General features: G+C 47.1%; 9 protein-coding genes across 9 annotated transcripts; 6 read left to right on the top strand and 3 right to left on the bottom strand.

Annotated features, from left to right (window-relative positions):
* Window positions 1–1,061: 1,061 nt before the first annotated feature.
* N7483_000494 (uncharacterized protein) lies at window positions 1,062–3,149 on the top strand (the record flags this gene model as incomplete). Its single annotated transcript, XM_057083932.1, has 1 exon — window positions 1,062–3,149. One exon carries the CDS (start codon window positions 1,062–1,064, stop codon window positions 3,147–3,149), a length of 2,088 nt encoding a protein of 695 aa, XP_056950081.1.
* Window positions 3,150–3,876: 727 nt separating this feature from the next.
* N7483_000493 (uncharacterized protein) lies at window positions 3,877–5,388 on the bottom strand (the record flags this gene model as incomplete). The annotated part of the gene is made up of 2 exons (XM_057083931.1): window positions 3,877–5,275; window positions 5,351–5,388. The coding sequence occupies 2 exons, from the start codon at window positions 5,386–5,388 to the stop codon at window positions 3,877–3,879; spliced, it is 1,437 nt and encodes a 478-aa protein (XP_056950080.1).
* A 545-nt stretch (window positions 5,389–5,933) lies between these two features.
* N7483_000492 (mitochondrial 37S ribosomal protein uS8m) lies at window positions 5,934–6,445 on the top strand (the record flags this gene model as incomplete). The annotated part of the gene is made up of 2 exons (XM_057083930.1): window positions 5,934–5,957; window positions 6,020–6,445. The coding sequence occupies 2 exons, from the start codon at window positions 5,934–5,936 to the stop codon at window positions 6,443–6,445; spliced, it is 450 nt and encodes a 149-aa protein (XP_056950079.1).
* A 644-nt stretch (window positions 6,446–7,089) lies between these two features.
* On the top strand, window positions 7,090–8,347 carry N7483_000491 (uncharacterized protein; the record flags this gene model as incomplete). The annotated part of the gene is made up of 3 exons (XM_057083929.1): window positions 7,090–7,587; window positions 7,665–8,213; window positions 8,309–8,347. 3 exons carry the CDS (start codon window positions 7,090–7,092, stop codon window positions 8,345–8,347), a joined length of 1,086 nt encoding a protein of 361 aa, XP_056950078.1.
* A 1,631-nt stretch (window positions 8,348–9,978) lies between these two features.
* N7483_000490 (uncharacterized protein) lies at window positions 9,979–11,036 on the top strand (the record flags this gene model as incomplete). Its single annotated transcript, XM_057083928.1, has 2 exons — window positions 9,979–10,037; window positions 10,118–11,036. The coding sequence occupies 2 exons, from the start codon at window positions 9,979–9,981 to the stop codon at window positions 11,034–11,036; spliced, it is 978 nt and encodes a 325-aa protein (XP_056950077.1).
* A 1,537-nt stretch (window positions 11,037–12,573) lies between these two features.
* Window positions 12,574–12,966, bottom strand: N7483_000489 (uncharacterized protein; the record flags this gene model as incomplete). Its single annotated transcript, XM_057083927.1, has 1 exon — window positions 12,574–12,966. The coding sequence occupies one exon, from the start codon at window positions 12,964–12,966 to the stop codon at window positions 12,574–12,576; it is 393 nt and encodes a 130-aa protein (XP_056950076.1).
* Window positions 12,967–14,888: 1,922 nt separating this feature from the next.
* N7483_000488 (uncharacterized protein) lies at window positions 14,889–18,713 on the top strand (the record flags this gene model as incomplete). Its single annotated transcript, XM_057083926.1, has 4 exons — window positions 14,889–16,514; window positions 17,754–17,938; window positions 17,998–18,153; window positions 18,215–18,713. The coding sequence occupies 4 exons, from the start codon at window positions 14,889–14,891 to the stop codon at window positions 18,711–18,713; spliced, it is 2,466 nt and encodes an 821-aa protein (XP_056950075.1).
* Window positions 18,714–19,798: 1,085 nt separating this feature from the next.
* N7483_000487 (uncharacterized protein) lies at window positions 19,799–21,563 on the bottom strand (the record flags this gene model as incomplete). Its single annotated transcript, XM_057083925.1, has 3 exons — window positions 19,799–20,868; window positions 20,927–21,189; window positions 21,271–21,563. 3 exons carry the CDS (start codon window positions 21,561–21,563, stop codon window positions 19,799–19,801), a joined length of 1,626 nt encoding a protein of 541 aa, XP_056950074.1.
* Window positions 21,564–23,139: 1,576 nt separating this feature from the next.
* On the top strand, window positions 23,140–24,720 carry N7483_000486 (uncharacterized protein; the record flags this gene model as incomplete). The annotated part of the gene is made up of 3 exons (XM_057083924.1): window positions 23,140–23,550; window positions 23,721–24,237; window positions 24,290–24,720. 3 exons carry the CDS (start codon window positions 23,140–23,142, stop codon window positions 24,718–24,720), a joined length of 1,359 nt encoding a protein of 452 aa, XP_056950073.1.

Genomic DNA, 24,720 nt, shown 5'->3' with positions numbered 1-24,720 from the left:
CTAGTAGGTGTGCATTGTTAAATAGGCATACATATGTGAGCTCATAAAAACATAGTTATAGCTATACCCAAACAATATTCCTCTATAGAAATCCTCAGCTTCGATTTGAACCTAGAACATTCTGATATGTGGGGGGAAAGCGCCATGTGCATAATAGATGACATGCCGATAATACCGGTTCCCCACTGTCTAGTACAGAAAAAAACGAACAAGAGACATGAATACCTGTCCTTCTCTATAAATAACCTGGATTTTTACAATTTTATCCCAAAAGTTGCCTGATAGTGTTGTGTACTTCATAGGATGAAACACAGTATTTATTGGTGGGAAGATATTTGTATATGGGAGGACCAATCGAACTATGGATTCACACAATAGAACTCCGGATCGCCGATCGTACCCTGCAGCTAGCTTTGTTTTGTTTTTATTCTTCTTTTTTTTTCTGCAAGGAGCTATTGTTTTTAGTTGTAAACTTGGAAAGTGACTTGTCTAATACCAAAATTGAAACACTCAGGACAATCCTGAGGTTTTAATTATATCGGTGGCCACAGGAGATTATAGGTAGAAAGAACAGAGTAGACCATTAGCAGCCGAGGCAGTCGGAAATGAGCAGGAATATGGAAAGGAGGTGAGTTATGAGATCATGAACTAGGCCGAAACATAATGATCTGAAATTAATGAAATTATTGGATAATAGAAATGGCGTATGCCCCTGAAATATACAAAGAGGAGAGATTGTGTACTCCGTACGGAGTAGACACTGTACTGTGTTTCACCCCCATTGGATACGCTAATTAATCACTAGCGCATTAGTCTCCTGATCGACCCTTCTTCACACCTTCTCTCCTTCCATAATCTACAATTGACTCCCTAAAGAAACCACCGTGTTTATTGTGACTTGTCTACCCCAGGAGGGGGCTCATTTGGGCTATATCCTGTCGCCTCTGAAACCCTGAACGCGTCTTATTGTGTGCTACTTACCGACGCGTCCATCACCCTTCAAATCCGCCTCAATCCGCCGTTTACCCCCCCTGACTACCTCAACCGCCCTTTTTGCTAGAATGATGTCGGACAACAATGCCCACCCAGGTGTTCGCAGCCTGCTTGCCAAGTTTGAGAACAGCCCAAGCCAGGTGAACTCGCCGCCCTCGCGGGGAAGATCGCCTGTTTGCTCGGATACCCCAGGTTCTACCCGCCCGCTCTCAAAAGTTCGCGCTAGCTTTGTGACGGTGGATGGAGTGGTTCAGTCTAACCCAGGCTCGCCATTACGAAAGACAAGTGGACGCAGTGATAGTTCTGGGATCTTTGGTCCCAAGATCAATGAACAGGCTGTGGAAGCGCGTCGCCAAAATGTAGCGACCCCAACACCGGGCAGTCCAAGTGATAGCCAGCGGGGTGTTCTCGATCAAGTGGCCAAAGCTGTTGTATTGGAGACAAATGCGACCGTGGTCAAGAATTCAGACAACAATGAACCTACGCCTGCAGTGAACACCGCATCTCCAGGAAAGGAGACACCACCTAAAAAGACTGAGAAGCGCAGCCCAGCTGCATCTACACCTACACCTGCTACAGCGGCTTCAGATAAGCCAGCTGCCAAAGTAATTACAAAGCGCCCATCATCTATCAATGCCACAAAGGCCAGTGTTTCGCATAAGCCAGCTTCGCCTGCGGCTTCCACTGCCTCTAAACAGCCAGCCACCACAGGAACAAAGTCTGCCAGAGAAACGGCCAAGGAGCGTGCTGGTACTCTTGCTACCAAACCAAGCCGTGCCGCATTGAACTCAGCAGTCAAGGCTGCCCCCAGGACCACCAGGGGCTCGACGCCTTCGCAAGAGAGCTCAAAAACCTCTCCCCCGAATAGCGCAAAGGCTCAACCAAGATCCCCCACTAAGCCTGTTCGTTTGCCGGCTTCTATGACTGCACAGACGCAAGCATCATCTGCCAAGGTGGGAAGTACAGCACCTGCTACCGGTCGCATTAGTGCTGCTACCTCAACACTCACAAGAAAGCCATCATCTCTGAAGAGTGCAGCTGGTGCGGGACAGACACGATCTCCTGTGAACGCCACAACAAGTGTGCGCAGACAACCATCCCGACCTTCACTTCCCTCACAAACCAACTCAGAGCGGCCCAGCTCTCGTGTCAGCAGTGTGGGTACCAGCAAGCCTGCTGTTAACGAAGGCTTCCTTGCAAGAATGATGCGTCCAACTGCCAGTTCAGCAAGCAAAAGCCATGAGAAGCCAGATGAAAAGCCTGCTCAACCTTCCACCACTGTTCACAAATCCCCACGGGCATCATTGGCACGAACTCCAGAGCGCAGTGTTCAGCAACCCAAGGCTAAACCTTTGGCTTTACGTCCTCAATCAGAGAAGACTCCTGCATCCAACAAGGAGCCGCTTTCTAAGAAGGAGCCTAGCAAGCCCAAGGTTACTCAGCCAGAGCAGGACAGTGAGAAAGAGAATGTTGAAGATCAAACACTGGTTATTCCGGAAGAGCCCGAGTCTACTGACGCCCATGAAACCATTGAAACATCCAAGCCTGAAGCCCCGGTGGAAGTGCCTACAGCTGTCGCCAAGGAAGAAGTTAATGAGCCCGCTGTTGAGTCATCGGCAGATGCAATTGAGCCTACTGCCATTGAGGCCCCAGTGGAGCCTACTCCAGCTCCTATCGAACCTACTGCCGAGAGTATTGAGAAGGAAGAAGCTCAGGAATCTGCCGAGTCCACCGAAAAGACCGATGATGTTGTGGCCTCCAGTGAAGTCGCAAAGGAATCCCCCGTTGAAATCTCAACTGAAGCTATCACCGACGGGGATGCCACTCCTGAATTTGCTGACGCCCAGACCGAATCTACCGAAGAGGTCTTTGGCACTCCTTCCGACTCTGGCTCTGAGAAGGAAACTGGTGCTGCCCACGCAGAAGATGCTGTAGCCGAAAAACCCAGCGTTTCCGAAGCTCCTCCGTCCCTTGATGGTCCTACCGATATTGCCGACGAGGTCGCTAAAACCACCAATGGCGCCATTGCCGTCCCTGAGGACTTGACCAAGTCCGAGGAGAAACCAGCTGGCGATGATTCTGTTGCACAAGAAGTCGCGCCCGAGGCTAAGCAGGATGTCGAAGAAATTGATTTCGTCAGCCTTGCACTCAACTAGATGGATGATTCCTCTCCTACATCCCTATCCTTACACCCCGAGACACTATTTTAATCTTCTTTGCTTATACCCTTAACATTTCCACTCTGGGCGCAGTCTGCCCCAACCTGCCCCTTGGCGATTGCGCTGCGGCGTTTTACTCTTTTATTCTTCCCGCTTCTTTGGAGCTTATTGGCTTTTCTGGCTTCTATGGTAGCATATGGCCATTCATCCTATGTTTACCACGGCCTGTGTTGACATTTTCCTGTACTGATATCGAGAGCATAAGGTTTTCTTGAGCGATTAATTGCATTCGGGTTGAGCATTGTACTTCTCTGTTACTTATTGTTTACATTGTTGCATTAGCATTTTATACGATAGAAGAAATTACTTCACTTCCTCGGGGTCTTTTTTCATATTGTGCTTCATTCAAAGACATAGAATAAACTTGAATGTCTTTCGAGGATAAATATCGCCCGGTGAATGGCTACACATGTACTAGTACTAGTAATGCGGCCAACTGAAGAGATATAGTAGGTCTTCGGTTGTACGCAAGTGAGATCATGATGAAGTCATTTAATGTTAGGATAATTTCATACTACAAAAAAGAAGGACATTCACTTTCAATTTCATAAACAACAGCTAAATCGCTCAAATTGCCACAGCATGCATAAACTCAAGGTTTCAAACAAAAGAAACACAGATGAGGAGACAATCAACAGGAAAATAACAATAAATCCAAAAAAATCTAACCCAACTTCTTCTCCAATCGCTTCAAAAACCGATTCACTCCACCTTCCATTTTATGCGCCTTATCCTCGATGCCGTGTGACCGTTGTCCTGGAGCCTTCATGGCCTTCTTCGCCATTTTCTGTGCATGCGAGTTCACCTCGTCACTAGTAGGTCGATACACCTGAGCATGGATATCATATTCCGATACACTGCGCTGCACAGGTTGCGGCTGTTGCTGCTCATACGGGTAGTTCGAGAATCCCACCGGAGCCTGCTGCTGTGGCATACCGTATGCCTGCTGTGCGTACATATAGGCATTTGGGTCATGCGACGGCGGTGCAAAGGACATACCACCAGCCTGAGGAACAGGATGACCCGTAATGAAGGATTGCTGGTATGTTGGTAATCCAGGGCTGTGTAATGGGGTCCCACCCATGCCGAATGAATTTGCATGAGGCAGTCCTGCACTTGGAGGTGGAGAGGCGTAACCCGGAGGTCCTGCAATGGCAGTGTTGTAGGGCATCCCTGGCGTTGAAGTGGGTGGAGGTGCGAAAGAGCTTATCCCGACATTGGGGGGTTGGTGCGGCGGTGTATATCCGAGGCTCATGCCTTTCGCTGCTTCTACAAGGCCTGTTCCTTGGGTGCCGTCTTCTGGTGGCGGTGGTGTCTTCTCGCGGTGTTGAATTGGTTCCGGGGCCGCTGGAGCAGCAGGATTGTATGGTAGTGGTGCGATGCTCTCGGGTTCTTTCGGTTGCTCCGGAGAGACTTGACGCTCTGTCACTGGTTGTTGCTGCTCGTTCGAGGGTCCGCTTGGAGGAGGTGGTGGGAAACTGAGGGTTGCTGGTGCAGCTTGTGCTACTGGCGCCGCCATAGGCGGTGGCTCGAATCGTGAATCCGGAGTCTGGCCATTTTGGTAGGCCGGGTCTGTGACTGCGACATTTTCCAGTTGTTGAACTACCGAGCTTAGTGGTTCATCGGACTGTTCGGGGCTGATATCCCGATCGGTTTCCACTTGGTCGCTATCTAAGACGTGACCAGCAGCGTCTAAGAATTGATTTGAATCGTCTAAAGACCAGAAATAGATATCGAGTGTATGGATTCGGATCAAATCAGATGGTCTGTCCAGACTGGGCAGTCGCCAGTCATACTGAGATGCGCCGTCCTCGGGCTGTCCAGTAAACCCGTCTACGGTAACTGTGCAAAGTGTCGGGAACTGAGTTGAGTGCTGTATATGCACATTGTAAAATGATGCTTGGAAAGCATCTTGATCCTGTGTTCCTGCGTTATTCGCAATTTCGATTCGCACGGTATTTTGTGCAACATTTTGATAAATGTATAGGTAGGAGCCTTTCTCAAATCGATCATGAAGCGATCTCGGTGCTGGAGCTGTGAAATAGTAATGAATATCGGCCAATCTATTTATATCTCGCCGAATTAGACTCTCAAGCTATTGAGGATGCCATGTGCGGGGAAGCATAGGATCAACCTACACGTTCACCAATATTTCTTCACCAGGCTGTGGAGGCATGATTAGTATGTAGTAGAATGCGGAGAGGGTAGTATGGAGGAGAAAAGAGAAAGGGAGGGGAAAATTCGAAAGCCTACGAGGACATTTTTAATGATACAAGGCTGCATGGAGGGGTCATCCTGGCCTGTAAGATTTGATCTCGAGCCGCCGTGTCTCTCTAGGCGCTTATAGTTAGTGTGATGTGACAGGGTGAATTAAGTTACTTATCACATCTAGTTCTAGTATGTGGGGCATGTGACTGTCAACTGGTGAACAAACCGGGGACGGATTGACGGGGATACTGTTTATCCGAAAATTTCCATCGCGATCAACTTCAACATTGTGACGGGAGCTTGAAAGACGTGCTCATCGTTCATTCCAGCCTTGCCAATTTTTGGTGCTATTTAGCTCCTCTATATTGGTCTGTTCTTTAGCATCAGGATAGTCCTGCATTGACTCTCCGCCAAATCTCTACCATCGGCTACTATCTCGAACCTCTCCTGCCTCTCCGCACTTTTTCCTTCCGACGGCCCTTTCGAGTTCAATCGACTTCCTAAGCCTACAAAATGTCTCTTGTCAACCTCGCCCATGTCTGTTCTCACTTGAACAACGCAACCAAGGCTCGTTTGGGTCTCACTTCTATTCCCAACAGCAACCTTCACCTGAAGCTCTGCACAGCTCTCCAAAACTCGGGCTACATCTCCTCCGTTGTCCGCGGAGGCCCGACTCCTCCCCAGCGCACCCCATCCTTGGAATCCCAACAGCCAACGATGAAATCGAGGGTGTGGAACCCATCACTCGAGACAATGTCGCGTCGAGACGTCTCTGGCTTGGTCTGAAGTACTGGCAGAATGAGTCTGTCCTGGGAAAGATCAGCATGATCAGCAAGCCGAAACGACGCATTACTCTCAACGTTGAGGACCTGCGTCTGATTGTCCGAGGTTACGAAGGAAACCATGTCGCTGGTCTGCGATCCCCCGGTGAGAGTCTCTACCTCTCCACGGATCAGGGAATCCTCGAAGCCCGCGAGTGTGTGGAGAAGAAGATCGGCGGCCTGGTTCTCTGTCGCGTTGCATAAATCTAGCGGCCGAAGTGATGGTCGGTTGAGGGATGCGTTTTTTCTAGGCTGGAGAGCGTGTACTTGGATACCTTGGTCTTGTTTCATTTCTTTTTTGCATTTACCTCTGGAGTTTGTTCGGTTCGTCGCAGCGGAGTCTCCTCTTGAGACTCATTTTCCTTGTTAACTATTAGGACGTTTGTCCTCAGTCAAGGATCTGTATATTAGATGTTTGCGTGTATCGCATTTCCTGTACTCTACTGGAGGGTTGTTGTGGAGCTGTTGTGTGAGCGACACAGTGTATAGATAACGACTTGGAAAAGAAATACAGCATATCCAGCTTCTTCACTGCTTGTTCGATACTCTGTGATAGTGTTGGTCCAAGATACCGATTGCACTATGTACTATCCCAAACTCCTGCATCTTTCCAAGGTTTGACTAGGTGCTGCTACTACATAGTAGAATGTGTCAAAGGTACATGACTACGAAGGTTCATTACCTCACCAATTGACCATGAAGGTTTATCGATATATCCCTGTCGTTCAGGTGTTTACTAAACGCCTACTATGCGTTGGGCTCACATGAATGATCTTCATCTCCTCTGGAATGTCAGGTTGTCCACTCTGGGTTCTGCCGCACATCCGAACACCTCCCAACATCACATCATGGACGCAAAAGCCATCGACGATATCTTGGCATCGAAGAAAGTTCTCATATCTGGAGGCACTGGTTTTGTTGGCTCCGCCACCGTGCATGCCCTGGCAGGAAAGCATCCCAGGTGCGCCATCACCGTCATCGACCGCAGTCCCCCTCGACCCCAACATGCACTACCAGAGGGCATTTCATGCATGCAAGTCGACGTGACCTGTATGTCCGAGGTCAGCGAGGCGTTTCAAACAATTCAACCGGATGTTGTTATTCACACAGCTGGTATTGTCCCCGGTCTAGCAGACCGGTTCGGTCGGAGGCGGGAGAAGGAAGTTTGGAGGATTAATGTTGCAGGAACCCAGAATATGCTGGATGCAGCCATAGAGAACGGGGCCGAGGCTTTCATCTACACCAGCACCTGCTGCGTTGTCACCGACGATATGCGATCATCCTACGCTAACATTGATGAGCGGTGGCCCACTTCGTCTAACTCCCTCATCTATGGAGAATCCAAGGTCATCCCCCATGACTGCCTTGTGCAGTGGTATTTTCATTCCAGCTGAGAAAAATTAGCGAAACTGACAGAATTTAGGCTACAGCAGAGGCTCTGGTGCTCAACGCGTCCAGCGAGAAAATGGCCACTTGTGCGCTCCGCCCCTCTGTGCTATGCGGGCCCGGCGACTACCAGCTAGTACCAGCCATCCATGCATGCATTGCCAAGTACGAAACACCGTTCATCATTGGTACTGGCAAGAACTTGTGGGATGTCACGCATGTGAGCAATATTGCTGATTCCCACATCTTGGCTGTTGAGAACTTGGTTACCTCACGTACAGCGGCAGGCGAGGCTTTCTTTATCCAAAATAATGAACCTATCGCTTTCCGGCATTTCTGCCTAGCCATATGGGCCCATTTCGGGCATATCCCACCATTTGAGATCCAAATCCCCGAAATTTTAGCTTATCTTGCAGGGTTGCTGTGTGAAATAGTCACTTGGTTGACTGGCACCACGACGACCCTAAGCAGAGGAAGTGTACGAGATGCTTGTGCCGTACGATATGCTTGTGGTGACAAGGCCAAAGAGATTCTGGGGTACGAGGCTCGCATAGGTATTGAGGATGCCATCCGATTGAGCTGCGAGGTAAGTGGAGCGATTATGAACTTACACTGCGTCACCCCCGTTTGGATTCCAACCACCTAAACGGTCAGTCGGTGACTGACTTTTGAAACTGGTAGGAGTATGCCCACCGTATCGGGGTAGAACTGCCAACCTAGGTGTAATGAATGTCAAGACCGATGGAGCCTATGACTGTTGAACATCAAGTTAAACTTTCTGAGACCAAATACTCGCTCAAGAATAATAACCCTGCAATTAAAACGATCATTATGGAAGCCCTTGGCTTGAGAGGCGCTTTAAATTAATTGCCACCTGGTGGGGGCCCATTACAATTCCATCAATTGTTTGTTATTGAACATGGGTCGATCTTGTCTTGAAATTACTATATTCTATAGGAACAATCTTGGAATGTAAGACATTGGGCTATCCATTGGGCTGCGAAAACATCCAAAGGGGGTTATACCTCGAGCGGCTCAGGGCCGAAAATAAAGAAAAAATAAAAGAAAAAATCAAATATTATTATTAAAAAAAGAACGCATGTTGATCCTTGTTGACCAAAGATAATCAACGGAAACTTGGTCCATGCGTTGATTGGGCCTCCGGACTTCTACCTGCCCGACAAGTTCACCTTGCAGAAACAACTTTGGAATCTATGGACCCCCATCAAATGCATCGAACTTCATCGAAGTTGAACTATAGGGTCTCGTCGATGTCACAGGAGTGGTATTGTGCTCCGCCTCCACCGTCAGGCTCACTTTCTCATCGCGTTCTTGCAGATCCTCTCTCCCACCTGGGCAGGTGCCTTTCCAGTCGTCATCAACCAACAAGAAAGGAGAGCCTGACCCGGATTCATGCTCTTCTGCCCGACATGCTGCCCAACAATATTGTTCTCAGCTCAATCATTGCACCAGGGTAAAGTGGCGTGGCCTGCAGTTGGTTCCCATGCTCTACCTATGAAGATCTGAGCTATGGATATTGCAAAATCCATCTCCATTTCGAGGTGGATATACCTCCACCCCGAAATATTCCAGAGCCGCCCCATACCTCTCTGCCATAGTCGAAAAAAAGTACGCCTTACGTACCGGGTTTTGCCGCGATCGAGATCGGGTTCCCGTTGTAGAAAGACCCCGGTGTGGCACAGGGGCATCGAGGACATTCCCTGTTATTATGATACAGTCTATCTCCGCAAATGAATAACGACTAGGGCAAGGATGCATAACTTACTACAGAGGCGTATCGCCCCCTACTCCGAGGATGAAGATTCCAGCGCGGCTCCCCCGTCCAGTTGCGGGATTATAGATGCACGGTCCAGGGAACAGGCGTCAGGCACACCTACCAGAAAGATTTCACCCGGATTTCCTGACCATATAATACTCGGGACTTGACCACATTACGCCCTTTCGTATCACAGGACTTATTGACCCCCTTTTCCTTTTTTTTCTCTTTTGAAACGTCTCCAACACCCCTGCCTAGCCAATACTCGCCTCCCATTTCAAGTCCGAAATTTCTTTTGGACTATTTAGTCTTTGACATAGCCACCTTTCTATTATTTTGTCTCCATGATTCCAACTCTTGTCTCCCCTCTTCCGGCTGTTCAAGCGAGCTTTCAGCCATTATCTGCTCCAGCAAACGTCAGGGCTCGCACGGGCTCCATAACCAGCAAGCTGGATATTCTATCTCGCCCCAGGTTAGCACTAATGAACAACTCTTTTGCCTAATCCTCTGTCTTAATCTTGGTTCTCGTCAGATTTGATCGTGTTATATCCAGCTCACATATGATTACAGCGCCATGGCTCATAACCCTATGTATGGGTCCCCTGGGACCTCTCCCATCATTCATCGGCAAAGGTACTTCTATACCATGTATAGTGGTCTTTCTACCCCTAATATTCAAACTCATTGCACCTTACATTACTATCGCTAAGTAGTACAAGGGCACCCTCGGCTCCTCGAACATACGACATCATGGACCGTCCGGTCATGTTAGAATTTGAACAACAACGTCCTCGCTACTCTGGAACACCAAGCCCTCTGGAACCCTATGGACCTAATATGATGAGTTCATCCATGGGAAGGCTGTCTTACCCTCCAATTGGACAGCCCATGCCTCCAGTGCCCGTTTACCCTGAATGGAATCGTCCTGCCCGCGAGCCACTGCGGCAGGATGTTGGACCAATGAATGCCCCGGACAGCCCAACATTCACCGTGGAAAGAAACAGCCGGCGAGCTGCCGATGTAAACCGAGGAAGCCCCCAGTATATTCAGGTTTCCCAGCAGCGGCGATCATCTCTCCGTGGTGATGAATTTGATGGCCCCCATCAGATTCTGGATCCACCATCATCTAGAGGTCTTCCCACCCGGGAGGAAGAGCTGCCCCAGCTCCCCACTAACCTAGATGCTGCCGAGCAGGACAGAATCCTCCACCAAGTCAATGATCGTCTCTCACAGTCAGCATACGATTTCTTTGCCGCATATCAATTCCCAATTCCCTTGGAACAAGACAAACGCCCCGTCCAGGTTCCTTCAGACCGGGAATGGAATGAGTGGGTACACTTGCTGAAGAGACTTGCTACCCGGCGTCGCATCCCTCGGCATGCTCTTCACAATGGCCAAATCAAGCAGCTCATCACTGTCCTTGAAAACTCCCTGGAGATGCGTCATGCTGCCAAGCATAGCTCGCGACCCGTCAAGGATGATCGTAATGTTCTTCAGCTCATCTCTGCAGGAACACAGGTTGCCAAAATCTTCAAGGATTCTAGCGCCATGCAGTTCTTCGATCGTCTATATGTTGACACGGAGAAACTGATTAGTGATCGACGCCGCCGCGTCAGATTTGCCAATCCCTGAAGACTTCACTTTCAAAAGTATGCCCGTTACCACCTTGCTCTGTTTTTCTCAAACAGCCCCTGGATACAGCCCCTGGATGATTTCTTCCGTGGATATCATTTCCCTGGACCTTCATGATTATTTTGCTTTTCTCTCGTTTTGATGAGCCGCAAAGCCATGGATTGCTTCATTATTACCCATGGAAGACCGCAAAGGAACGACTATGTCGTGCGTGACGATTAATTTTCCGGCTGGCTCGGGATTCGTTTTACTTTCCGATCGTTCCCATGTAATTTCCAGTTGAAGCCACGTCGGTCCAGCAGATAAACATTACGACACTTCAAGATGGAACCTTTTTGCCTGTTGTGCGCTTGGTATCTTCATGTATGAGCTGCAGATGATTGGGCTGTTTATCTTATCGTCTATGTTAGCAGCTCAGCGGAGGTCATTGTCAGTTACCAGTTCAATTTTTTGCCGATTTCATGTCGCTACTGGGACTCTCTTTTGGAACTGGCTTCCATCTACCTGTTTCAAGTTACTATGTTTTCGCTTGACTATTCTCTTTTCGGGCTGGCTGTCTCGTTCAACTTGTGTTCCTGTGTTTTGTTTAATGCTCATGTTGTTATGTTTATGTGTATGGATGGCTTTTTGCTTTTCTGTGATGTTTCTATGAGTCATGCTTTTTATATGACATGCTTGGGATCTGTCTATCTTGAGAGGCCCAATATACCGCACTATGCCCGCCTTTTATCTGTAAAGAACCTTGGAAGATGGGTCAAATGTACTTCTCCTTTCAAGTTGCAACCCACCCCTGGTTTTTTGGATGAAAGACATTTCCTTTGATGGACAACTGGATCACATGGGTACAAGAATATTTACACGTTGCACTGGTTTATCTTCAATCTATATTTGGCTTGAAGCCACGACCTGACCCTTGGAGCCGACCGAGGCTATAGTGCCCACTGACAAGGGTTGATCGTTAAGGTGACTGACGCCAACATTTGAATTCAACTTCAAGTTCTTCAGGATCACTGGCACTTTCTAAAATCACTACTACGTACTCGTAGTAGTCCTTTTGAAGTTAATGATACTAGCACTATCGTGATGAATAATTTTCTCCGAAAGAGACTCCGGAAAAGATTTCAAGCTGAGTCTACCTAATCGATATCACCCGCCTATCGAACTTGTTCTGTTTGACTTCACTTCAAATAATCTGAGTCGCGATAATAATAAAATTAAAACTATTGAAGCTCCAAGAAACTAAGTGTTGAATTTCTAGCTAAAGATAAAAGTTGTCAGATCAATTGATTTATTAGGAAAGATTCAGCCTATGTAGCTCGAGCGTGCAAATCCAACATGATGATCCGATAACCTGACATTGAAACTCAAACATTTGAACAAATACATATATCATAATCAAAAATTAAACTTAATAATCAAATAATCAAACGAAGCAATGTAGTAACTCTATAATTATAGCTCTTCTCAAGCGCAATTCGAATGTCTCTCATATAAATGCCCAACTAGACGATCAAAAGGAAGTTCAAGTTGATCGAATCTATGGAGTAGGGACAGGAGCCGAGGTCCAGTCAGCGACAGGAGGGTTGGCAAGGACATCATCAGTGTAGGATGGGTAGATGATCAAGCCATCCTTAATGACAGAGAACTGAGTCCAAGGAGGGTTCCCCTGTGCGTAGTTGCTGGTAACGGTGTAGTCGCCGCATGTTGCCGCCCCGCTTGCAGTAGGTCCAGCAACAATGTAGGTACAGGCTGTCTCTGTGGTACCATCGAAGATACCGAAGGTCCAGGTGCAGGATGTCTCAGCATCGTTGCAGTCGCGAGTCAGGTTCTCGATTGTCCAGTCTGATGTTGCTGTGGAGGTAGGAGTAGGAGCAGCTAAGACAGCTGAGGCCGCGAAGACCATAGCCAGGAGAGCTTGAGTGGCGTACATGTTGAAGTTGTTTTGGTGGATTTGGTTTTGAGAGGAAAGCTGGTGGCTTTGGATTGAAGATTGAGATTGAGGCTTTGAGATGCTGTGAATCTGTTGATGGATATTATCATATTCGGCGGGAGGATCAAAGCTATTTATGCTCTTTAATCCATCGATGAGCTGATGATCATGGGCTTCATTGTAGGCTTAGACTGAGACAGAAATTCGCTGGACCAGTATCGGTGCTCTATTGAGAGTTTGGGTGGCCTGCCCAGGAATGTGATCTCTCTTGGTAGTGGAGAGGTGTGGTCCAATACTGGAATAGAATCTGAGATGCAACCTAATGGGAAGACTACTGCTGCTGCGGCTTCCCCAGATGGCCCCATGCACATCCATGGGTGTGGCTGGCCTAATGCCTTTACAGCCTTTCGGGCCGGACTAAGCACGATGTGGAATCTTCCAAGGTTCCAAAGGTTCTTTATTTTTGTTCCGAATAAAGCCAAATCGGATCAATATTCCGACGATCAGCCCTATCGAGGACGCCTTATTTGAACCATGGATATTTGTGAGTAGGTACTGACCTCTGATGTTGAGAATATCCACTTCAGCCTTGTAAGGCTGGTAAAATGGCAAGACACAATCTAGTAGAATTTGGCCTTCATTTTGTCACTCGAATCCATTTTAACCATTCTGTATGATCATGGATAAGGTGTTCTTGGATTATGGTTATGGCGTTGCGGCATGGCGGAGACCCTGAGATCCCTGCGGGCCTGACCTTAGCAAGTGAGAGCTAAGGAAATGTCATGAATCGAAATATGCACATGGCCTAAATAAGGCTGTCACACACGGTGTAGTTCATGAGAGATCGACGCGTAGTATCTGCCAAGCATTATACAGCCTGAAGGTGCCATCTATGGTCATGTTACTTTCGTATCTAAAGATAGGTAGTGTTTCCGCCACGACATATTGCTTGCATGTCCACTACTACATAGTGGTGAGATCAGTGTTAAGCCATGCTCACATACTCCGAGTCAGGACTGCAATGACTGGAGTCACATGAGGGAACTCGGAAGCTCGAACTTGAAGGCGATCGCATAGCTTCAATTTTCGAGTCTCCATGTATACTCTACTGGAGATGGGAGTCATGGGACATCCATTCAAACTTGATTCTCTCCAAGTCCTCAAGATTGCGATACCTGATCACCTGCCAGTGGGCGGATGTGGACCTTAGAACTTGAACATCCATGGTGTAGTTTCTTCTCAAGTTGGGACAGTATATATCTGGTGATATTTATCGGGTGATGTTTATGAGAATGTTATTCCGTGCTATAGTCAACTGATATAGTAGATGCGGGACAAACAACCCTTGGACCCGCTCTGAAACCTTGGGACGGACAACGGCAGATTCTGTTAATTACAATTTTGCCATCAACTGCCAGAGCCTATGATTTTCCCTTCAAGCCATCCGATGGTTATGCCTCGGTATGTAGGATGAGAAAGAAGAGGGGACTAACAAGCATAAAACAAAGAGCTAGACTATATTCATAGTGTCAATGAGGGGTAATGGGGATCGGCACTGAATTTCCTAACTAGGGTAAGAGTCTATTGGGTTCTAAGAGAAAGAAGTCTCTTAAAGGGAAGAAAGGCTCCTTTGGCGCAGTTGGTTACCGCCTCCGTCTTATACATGGAGTTCCTAACAAGAAACACGTATGACGATCACGGATGATCACCAGTTCGAATCTGGTAGGGAGCACTTTCTCTTTTTTTTTTTTTTTTTTTTTTTAATTTATATCTTAGATAATCCTCTTCCACTAACGTGATTCCCGGTCGAGCTGCGCACCCGGCCGAGCTGCGCACCCCATCTAAAATCGCGTCTTTCTACCACCCTACCTAATTCAAACACCTACCATGCCACCAATTCGTAATATTTCGGCCGAAAAAAAATGTCGAAACAAGAGGGCAAGGTTTTATTAGCCTTACAGGCTATTCAAAAGGGCCAAATCAAGTCTCTTCGCGCAGCGGCCAGGCTATTTAGCGTGCCTGAGTCCACACTACGCAGTCGCGCGCACGGCATTCAATCTCGCGTCGATACACGCCCAAATGGCCATAAATTGACCCAGTTGGAAGAGGATTCGCTTATTGAATGGATTATCTCTATGGACTCCCGTGGAGCGGCGCCTAGGCCAGCTACTGTACGAGATATGGCCAATATTCTACTAGCTGCGCGTGGTAGCCACCCCCCACCAACAGTTAGCAAGAATTGGCCATCAACCTTTATAAATCGACGCGAAGAGATTCGAACACGCGTCTCTAGGCGATATGACTACCACCGTGCTCTAAACGAAGACCCTAAATCAATCCAAGCATGGTTTACAACTGTACAACAAGTTATCGATAAGAATGGGATCCAACCTGAGGATATTTATAACTTTGATGAGACAGGCTTTGCGATGGGCCTTATTTCAACACAGACGGTTGTAACACGGCAAGAATACTACGGTCGGCGAGCTATTTTACAGCCTGGGAACCGTGAATGGGTGACGGCAATTGAAGCTATCTGTGTAGATGGTTATTCATTACCACCATGTGTGATTTTTAAGGGAAAGGTTGCTATTGCTAGTTGGTTCGATAACCTACCAAAAGACTGGCGGTTTGAGGTCTCAGCTAATGGTTGGACTACCGATGATATTGGCCTACGTTGGCTTGAGAAGCTGTTCATCCCATCAACAAATTCACGTGTCCGTGGCCGTTTTCGGCTTTTGATTCTTGATGGCCATGGAAGCCATCTCACACCTCAATTTGATCGAATCTGCTCAGAGAATAACATTATACCTCTCTGTATGCCACCGCATTCTTCACATCTTCTACAGCCACTAGATGTTGGCTGTTTTTCTGTGTTGAAAATTACCTATGGTCGCTTTATAAGTGATCTTGCACGTACAGGCTATAACCATATTGATAAGCTTGATTTCTTAGCTGATTTTCAACGTGCCCGGCTTGAAGCTTTTAAACCAGCTACTATCCAGAATAGCTTTATAGCTACAGGACTAGTACCAATTGATGCTGAAAAAGTTCTTTCTAAATTGAATATTTCGCTACGAACACCTACACCACCAGGCACTCGACCAGGCAGCCGAAGCAGTCAATTTTCACCTAAGACACCTAGAACTGTGGTCCAGCTTCAAAAGCAAGCTTCAATGCTTAAAGATCTTCTAAGACAGCGATCAAACAGCCCTCCAAGCCCATCGAAATTGATGCTAGATCAAATCATCAAGGGACACTGTATATCGCTACACAACACTGCGCTACTAGCACAAGAAAACGCCAATTTACGTGCAGCGAACGAGAAGAAACGACAGAAGCGCAGTCGGTCAACTAGGCAGGTGCCATGTGAACAGGGCTTGACTGTTGAAGAAGGCCTGCAGCTACTCACGCAGCTAGAATTGCCAGTAGAAGCACCTGCGGTCGAACCACACACCCAGGTTGAATTGCCTATTCAGCCGAATCAGCCAGCCCCCAGGGCTCAGCCTAGGTGTAGTGGATGTCGAGAGGTTGGCCATCGGATCAATGTATGTAAAAATCGTATTTATAACTGAATTTATTCGCATTGGGTTGAAATATTTGAATTTGAATTTGTCTAATGGTGGTGGGTGCGCAGCTCGGCCGGGTGCGCAGCTCGACCGGGAATCACGTTAACTAGTTAGTTACTTTTCATTTTACTAAAGGATCAATTTCTATAATCAAAAGTGATTGACATGACTAGCTTATACTTGTTCAACTTTCAAGTCACCTTGGAGGAGCATACTATACACAACTCAAAAGAGTAAACAAGATATCTCTCAGTTCAGGCACTAAGTGCTACTTGATTACAGCCAGACCTGCAATACTGAAAATTCAACAGGTGTCCTGTTATCTCTAATTTCATTCATGCATCACCATGAATATTCAATTCTCTCCTTAAGGGTCTTTATTGGCCCCCTGTATACAAGTCACTATCTTTAAATGAGTCACAACCTTTCACAGCAGTCAGTCCCGTCAATATCATTCAAACTTGGAAATCGCGATTTCCTTCCATCTCAGGTGCTCCAAATCCTCCATATATCTGGCTGATAGCATGAAAGTTCGGGTCATGACCTGGCTAGTTTAGTTCCCCTACACATGTCTTCACTAGGCTGCTATCTTACGTGGACTTCCGTTTGGCCCCTTCTGCCTGATTTTTATCCGCTACTAGGAAAGGAGCTTTACCCAAGTTGATAAAAGAAACCTAAATTTCTCTGAATTAGGACACCATATCCTCCGAATGCATGTTGTTTTGAATTTATACTAATGCCGATCGTAGACTCAGCAGCCAATACGACGGCTGCACTAGGCGCCACAGCATGAACGTGAGTTCTCAACGAGCCCAGGCTGAATTAATCATCCGTGATCATTCCAATCAGAAGATTGGAAATATAGCCTATCCTGCGCCCTGGTGACTGACACACCTGCAGTTGATATCACCTGACCTTATGTCTTAAATAGCGCTCGTCCCCCTCACCCCGGCCTTCCCTCCTCACGCCTGCCAGAGTGACAAAGTGCACCCCGTCAGTCTCATCTTGGGACTCTCGAATGCAAAGCCATAATCCGAGATTTGTTTCTTACCGTCTCTTGATGAAACGGGGAAACTATTTCGGAGGAAAGCTTCAATACTCTTCTCACATGCTCGTGTGATCTGCAGCGTCAAGTTTTCTTGTATTTCTTTTTTGTTATTGACCAACTCGTATCGCTCTTTCTGATTGTTCAGAGTTCCTCTGTCAATTTCCCGCTAGTTCCAATCTGATATTTATCGAATCTGCAATACTGTCATGTTCAAACGCTCCTTTACGTCGAAGAGCTTCACTTCGAAAAGCCGGGCGGGTAAGACTGCCAAGGCTAGCAAGAAGAAGTACGACGAACAAGCCAAAGAGAAGATGCAGGAGAAAGTAGAGAAAGTGGATCACCCGCCGACGGGAAGGTGGTAAAATGTCATGATATAGTTTCGGGATTCCGTGAGGCTAATTTACTCGTACACAGTGCACTGACTAGTCCCATTATCACGATGGTCGTGGGACAAGAGCAGCGTTTATTCGCCGCTCACGAGGATGTCCTATCCATCTCTCCGTACTTTCGGACCGCTTTGAAGGAGAAGGTTATGGACGACGATGCAAAGCAACTGGCTCTACCTGACGAGTGAGTACCTCAAATACCGCAGCCTCCCTGACAGAGTCCGCAGAAACTAACACTCAACTAGGGAGCCCGAGGTCCTATCATGCATCCTTGAGTTCTTGTACAAGGGCGACTATTACCCACGTCTTTTTCGTGGTAAGCGTCGAGACTCTTGGCACCTCGAGAATGCCCAGGATCCTCAGCAAACTGGCGGTTGCGGGTCGAGCGAGCCGACAATGTTCCACTCCGGTGTGGGCGATGTCGTGCTCCGGGATACGGTGGTATACTGTGCTGCCGAAAGATATGGCCTGGATGAGCTGAAGCAACTTGCCCTTCGTAAGCAAGGACTTCAGACTGGAATTCCGGCCGATGTAATCTTGCGGTCTGCTCGCTATGCCTACGATAACACCCCGGACACCGAGTCTCGACTGCGCGCTCATTACTTGGCTCTCATTATCCGAAGTCGCAAGACCTTCAAGAGAAGCGGGACCATGCAGATGGAAATGGAGAATGGTGGCAAGTTGTTTTTTGATCTGTTCGTGGCAATGTGCAACCACATGGACGATCTTGCGGAGATCCGGTAGGATTACTCCTAGCTTTGTGCTTTAAGGTCTTGATTTGTTTTATATCATCCCGTTGCCGAGTGTTCGCATTGATTCTGATATTCTCTTTCTGCAGCAGTTTCAAGCGCACTACGCGATTTTTCTAATCAGTTGTCCTATTGCCATGATCGATCGAACGATTTGCGAATTGGAAGTATTGGGAGGCATGTTTTATTTCAACCAGAATGGTAATTTCACCACTGTTTGCATTGAATTGGTCTAGGCATTTTTTGCTTGGATGACCACTCGACTTCTTCGCTTCTTATGAGGTTGGCCGCCATTGAACGGTTTGAACAAACCGCCTTACACGCTTTTAATTGAATTGGCGTATGTTGACTTGCATTCATCGACCATCTCCTTTCTTGATTATGCAACTTGTTTCTGTATGCACTGCCTTTCTGGTCTGTGGTACTTGCTGTTCTGCCTGTTGACCTGTCATCTCCGCTCCTTCGCTTGGTAGTTATCTTTGTCTGTGTGCGATTATTTTGAGCCCTACGCTCGTTGGTGATTGAGAGAAACAAGAAATGAGAAATCCGGCCGCCTCAAACAACTTGCGCAATTACATAGTAGTACCCCGTATGAATCCAGTATCTATAGGAATGACCAATGTACATCACTTGAAGCGGTGAGACTTCAAATGTTGTTCAACCTTGGAAGCACTTGAGAGATCTCCAGGGCTATATCCTGCATAGAGATGGGACATCCGGACTTCGGGGTGAACGTATCATTTAACTGGAGGATACCTATGTCTGCATTTGCTTTTTACTAAAGCAGCCCAAGGCTGGTCTACTATGGAAAATATAGAAACTGGAATGCAAGTTTTATTCTCAATTTGGATGATGCAAAAGGTTGAGCGAAACCCACATGTGTAATAACTTTTCATCCAATTCGGACACTCAGAGGTACTCACAGGAGAAATCATATAAAAACTTGAATCATTAAAGAAAACCCACGAAGGTTGCCATTCTCTGTATGTAAAAGGAGAAAAAGAGAAGAGTACTCAAAGACTCAAAAGCACGTAGAAGAGTTCAAAATCAAACGCAGACAATTTCAGATGAAATGAAATATCAGATCTGATCAATTCCTCGACTGCTAAGCAAAACGCGAACATCACTATACCTCCCCGGAAACCTGACGATGAATTCTGCTCTGAGTTTGGTAACTGCATCAAACAGATCTGGCAAAGCTCGCATAGCAGACCAATACTTTTCAGAGCAATCATGTAAGAAGAGATCCATTGTGTCTGCAATGAAGTTCAAGATCCAGTTTTGTAGATAGTCCTTTGTCGTCAATGAGAAGTCTTGACACACTATACTAGCAACGTCTAGTATAGGCTTGAGCTGGCATAGACCTGGATAAGAATTCCATGCAACTTGAAGTTTGATTGCAATCATCTTTATCAGTTTCGGTTTCTGAAAGCGACGAGCATACTTGTAGAGATGTCCAAGTGAGACGATCTCTTGTTGAAGGGTGTTTGAATCCCTGACGCTTTCAAGTTGCAAAATGCGACCCTTTTCTAGGTAATCTCCGAGCAGTTTCCCAGATTTGTTTTTGTTGGCAGTGTCGTTGCTCCAATTATTTGCTGGATTGTTAATTTGGCTTAGACGGGGCGAAAATTCGGAAGTTTGCATGAATGATTTGATTTTCGCAGATTCCGGTTGGCGTTGAACTTTCAACATCTCATGAAAGATCTCCAAAAGCTCATTCGCCCGTGGTCCCTGAACCAATACTCTTTCGGCTACTTCAGACATGGAGAGTTTCCAGATATCCTCATCTGGTTCCTGAGCTGCATTGGATTTGGTTTTCTTTTCTCTTTTCAGCTTGATCGGACTTAGGGACGTGAGAGGAGGTATGTTCTTCTGAACCTCAACGGAGCCTTGTTGAGTGCTAGTTTCAGAACTTGTGGTTCCAAAAGACAAACCTGGCGTAGAGGCATAGTTCAAAAAAGATGAACTCTCGCCCGGGAAGCTTAGGTGCTGAACAATTTGCCTTTTCTCTGCTTTTGGCAGTTTATCACCTGCTCCAGATACCTTTATCTCCCGAGACACAGAGAATGAGGCCGTTCTGGCCTGTACCTTAGCTGGTGGCGGTGATGCGTACCCAGCATCAAGTTCCGCTGGACCCTCATCGGTATCATCTAAAAAACAGAGTATCAGCATGTCTTTCTAACCGTGTAGATTCACATTTCAGCTTACATCCAGCTACTTCCTCTGCCTCTGAGTCCGTCAGGATATCTTCATAACCATCTGGCAATGTCAGTGAAGGGTTGCGACTCCTTTTGCCCTTCAGCTGCATCTCTTTCTCTGCCATTTTCTCCCAAAACTTGCAATTAGGAACTTTCAGCGCAATCCTTTGCAATTTTCGGAACAAGGACACATTGTCACGGTCCTTTGAATGGGCAAGGAATTCAGGAACACTTTCTCCCAAAATGTAGATATCCTTGATAAGGATCCATCGACTAAAAAGCTTTTAGCCACAGATCCAAATGTACTATTTTCACTCTATATCCAAATATTCAATAGAATGACACTTGACTTACCAGTCGTTGCGGCCGGGCATATAAATCGGGTACATCCGCTCATTCAATGGCGTAGTCCATGCACCCTCAGCAGGCTTTGCTCCTTTTGGGCGCCCATGGCAATGCTTGCCTGGTCCGAACTCTTCTGTGAGAATGACGCAAAGCCAAATGTCCGTTTTATGCCCAATGAACGAACTTTTGAATCTGGCTATGAACGTTTCGCCGGCTCGAAGCTCGCGTGTCATGTTGTTTCTCACCAAATTTTGTGTGGGACGGGGGTTCTCTGGCTTTTTATCCGGCGTTTTGACCGGCATTTTGAAGGCGTGTTGAGAATGGAACTATGACGCCGGTTAAAATCGCCTAGGACAATTTTAAGAGCTGGAAAATGGGTAAAGATAACCTTCTGTGAGACAGGTATGGAAGCCTGTAGGTGAAGGTGTAGAGGAAAGGTTGGAAGGAAGGAGGAATGGCAGCTAAAGTGAGCTTGGTGGTGGGCAGGGTAAGGTTGGGGGAGGGTAGAAGGGTAAGGGTTTGGAAATGAAGAAGTAAGGTTGTTGACTTGTGATCAATGCAAATGTCAGTAACTTTTTCACATGAGAAGATGGGTAGTAGTAATGAGGGCTCGGTAAGGGTTCACGATGGATAGAAATGCAGAAGAGTGGAAAGCGAAGATATCAAGACGAGATAAACCGTTGCTGTATTGGATGGTCTCCAGCGTGAGGTCGGCTGAACTGGCCGCCCTGGAATCCTCCATGAAATACACTGACTTAATGAACTAAGAAGCTGTATGCATAAGGATGAGCTTTCTTTAAGTAGTAGAAAGACCCTATGCTGCCAAGCCAGTAAAGTGCTGTAACTTTGGAGTGGATATCAAATCAGTCAGACCAGGTGATCCAGGTAGAGCTGTGTACTAGTTCCAGGTAGAACTCAAGGATAACAGAGGAAAAGAGATAATATTGGAGGAAAAAAATAAGCCCTGAGCGTGTAGTTGAACAATGGACTCAAGTTGATAGCGGTACTATCATACAGGTCTGACTGTTCCTAGGATCTTAGGAGGCTTCATCATTGAAATGCTATATGTATTGCTTGGATATAGCTTAACAAAGGCAAACTTCCTTGAATGAAATCTGGAGATTGTTATCAAAGTGCCAATGAACCCTGTTGACTTGAGCTACCGGGCCAGATATAGGAATGATACCTCCTTCATGAAGCTCATGGTATGTTGAAATAACTATGGGAGCTGATTCCAAGGCTGTTTGCCTATTATGAATGAGCCAGATTCAGCAAAGATAAGCAAGGTGCCAATGGAATTGGAGCATTGGAGTCACATCCATGAACTTTGAGGCGAGATGTATGTGATGAAGCAATTCGATCCTGGAACCAGCGAGCTTTTTCGACCTGGGTTAGATTGGAAGAATTGTAATATGCAGACAAACTTGAAAGCAGGAATCAAGATGGAGTCAAACAAAAGTTGAATAGTCAACAATATCAAACTTGTAGTCTCAAGGTTCGATATACATAATGAATGTGGCGTATGTGGCGCATAAGGCTATAAGGTGGCGGTGCAGTTCCTGATATTAACAGGGGTCCAAGTGTGGGGGCGTTCCACTTGTGATATCATCAAAGCAGCTGAGATTAAAGCTTCCTTTTCCTTTACTCAAATTTGTCTAATTTACGTGTTTTCCGTGTTTTATTCTCATTGCCCAAGTCCAAAGACTTGATTCATCGGTACCTGCAGCTGCGCATACAAAGTGATCTATCAACTGGGCGCGTGCTCAAACCCCTTTCAGTACGCGCCGCCTTTCACCTGTTTTCTGTGAACACCACTCCTCCCTTGCTTTTGCATACCCAAACAAAAAACACAAATAGGACTCAAACTGAGCAGCACTGATGGAATACATTAATCAAATCAAGAATCGGCACCGCTCGTCGCAGATTATGCAAGCTCCAAAACCGGTTTTGAGCGAGGAGGACGAAGCTTTTCTACGACAACTCACCGCGCAGTCGGAGAATGGACCCAAATCGGTGGGAGAAGCTTCCGCTTCAGCTACTGATCCTTCCCCGGGGGCTCCTGAGAGCTCTGTAAGCCCGGACGCCGTACATGTTCCTCTCCCTGCTTCGCCAGGTGAGGAGTTTGGAAAGGCGCTTGGTGAACAGGGTCGAAGAGCGAGCCACAAGTCCGAAGACTTCACTCCTGCAAAAGAAGTTGAGCCCGTGAAATCCCAAGATAAGTCAGGACCGGAGAAGAAAAAGAAGAGATGGAGCGCTATGTTCTGGAAGAAGAGTGCAGATGCCAAGAAGGTGAGGCCCTGTTGTCTCAACACCAAACTACAAGCTTCAATATGCTTCTATAGGATACTAATAGATGTTTCTTATGATCTAGGAGAAAGATAAAGACTCGACCAAGGATGGTAAATCCCCGGCCCAGCCCCCCCTCGACGAGTGCAACACCGACCGGCAACATAAGCGAGGCCGAGAAGGAAAAAGAGGATATGACAGACATCCTGGAACGATTGAATCTAGCCGCCGATAATAATCGCGTCTTCTCTGTCAGCGACGAGACACAGGAACTTCTGCGAAAGTTCAAATTGATTTTCAAGGATCTGATCAACGGTGTTCCGACAGCCTACCGTGACCTCGAGATGCTTTTGACTAATGGGAATCGTCAATTGCAAGACACCTATACCAAGCTGCCAGGCTTTCTCCAAAAGCTGATCGAGAGACTGCCCGAGAAATGGACAGAGACTCTGGCACCAGAGATGCTTGCTGTAGCTAGCGAGCGTGCCACACAGAGTGGTATCAATATGGAACATGTCGGGAAGGCCGCTGCTGCGGCGGAAAAGATGGGTGTCAATATACCCAGCTTGAAGGAATTGGTCTCCAAGCCCGCGGCGGTGGTCGGAATGCTCCGATCCATCATGGCCTTTTTGCGGGCTCGATTCCCGGCTGTCCTGGGAATGAATGTGCTTTGGTCACTTGCATTGTTCAGTAAGTGATACGTTCTCATACCATTCATTTCACCCACTAACCCATATTCTAGTTCTCCTCTTTGTTCTGTGGTATTGCCACAAGCGTGGCCGAGAGGTTCGACTCGAAAACGAGCGCCTCGTAACGGAGGAAGAAATCAACAAGATGAATGAGGATTCCTCCGAAACCAGAATACGTCCAACTGAGACATTAACAACAACGGCACCCCAGGGTGCTTCCTCGCTGGAAGTTCGAGAGGGTGTTAGGAAGGTAGAACAAGCTCGAGCGTCCTCGGCGTTAGAAGCTGCCGCCTCCGATCCTCAAGTTTCTGAAGCTCAAACTGAGACCCAAAGATTCGACCTCTCGCCCACCTACGATGCCGACTCGTTCGAAGTCTCGATTATCTATCTTTGGGAGATCGAAGACCGAGTCAACTCCCTCATCGAATATTGCCCCTTACCCCGGGACATGAGCGAACCAGGCGCTTGCGTATCTCTGTCATAG

Source organism: Penicillium malachiteum (genome assembly GCF_028827825.1).
Source record: "Penicillium malachiteum strain IBT 17515 chromosome Unknown utg000001l:1.0-8184562.0:1.0-8186909.0, whole genome shotgun sequence".
In the NCBI taxonomy this organism is placed as follows: Eukaryota; Fungi; Ascomycota; class Eurotiomycetes; order Eurotiales; family Aspergillaceae; genus Penicillium; species Penicillium malachiteum.
The sequence above is the reverse complement of the archived record's forward strand: the minus strand, read 5'-3'. Positions and strand labels throughout refer to the sequence as shown.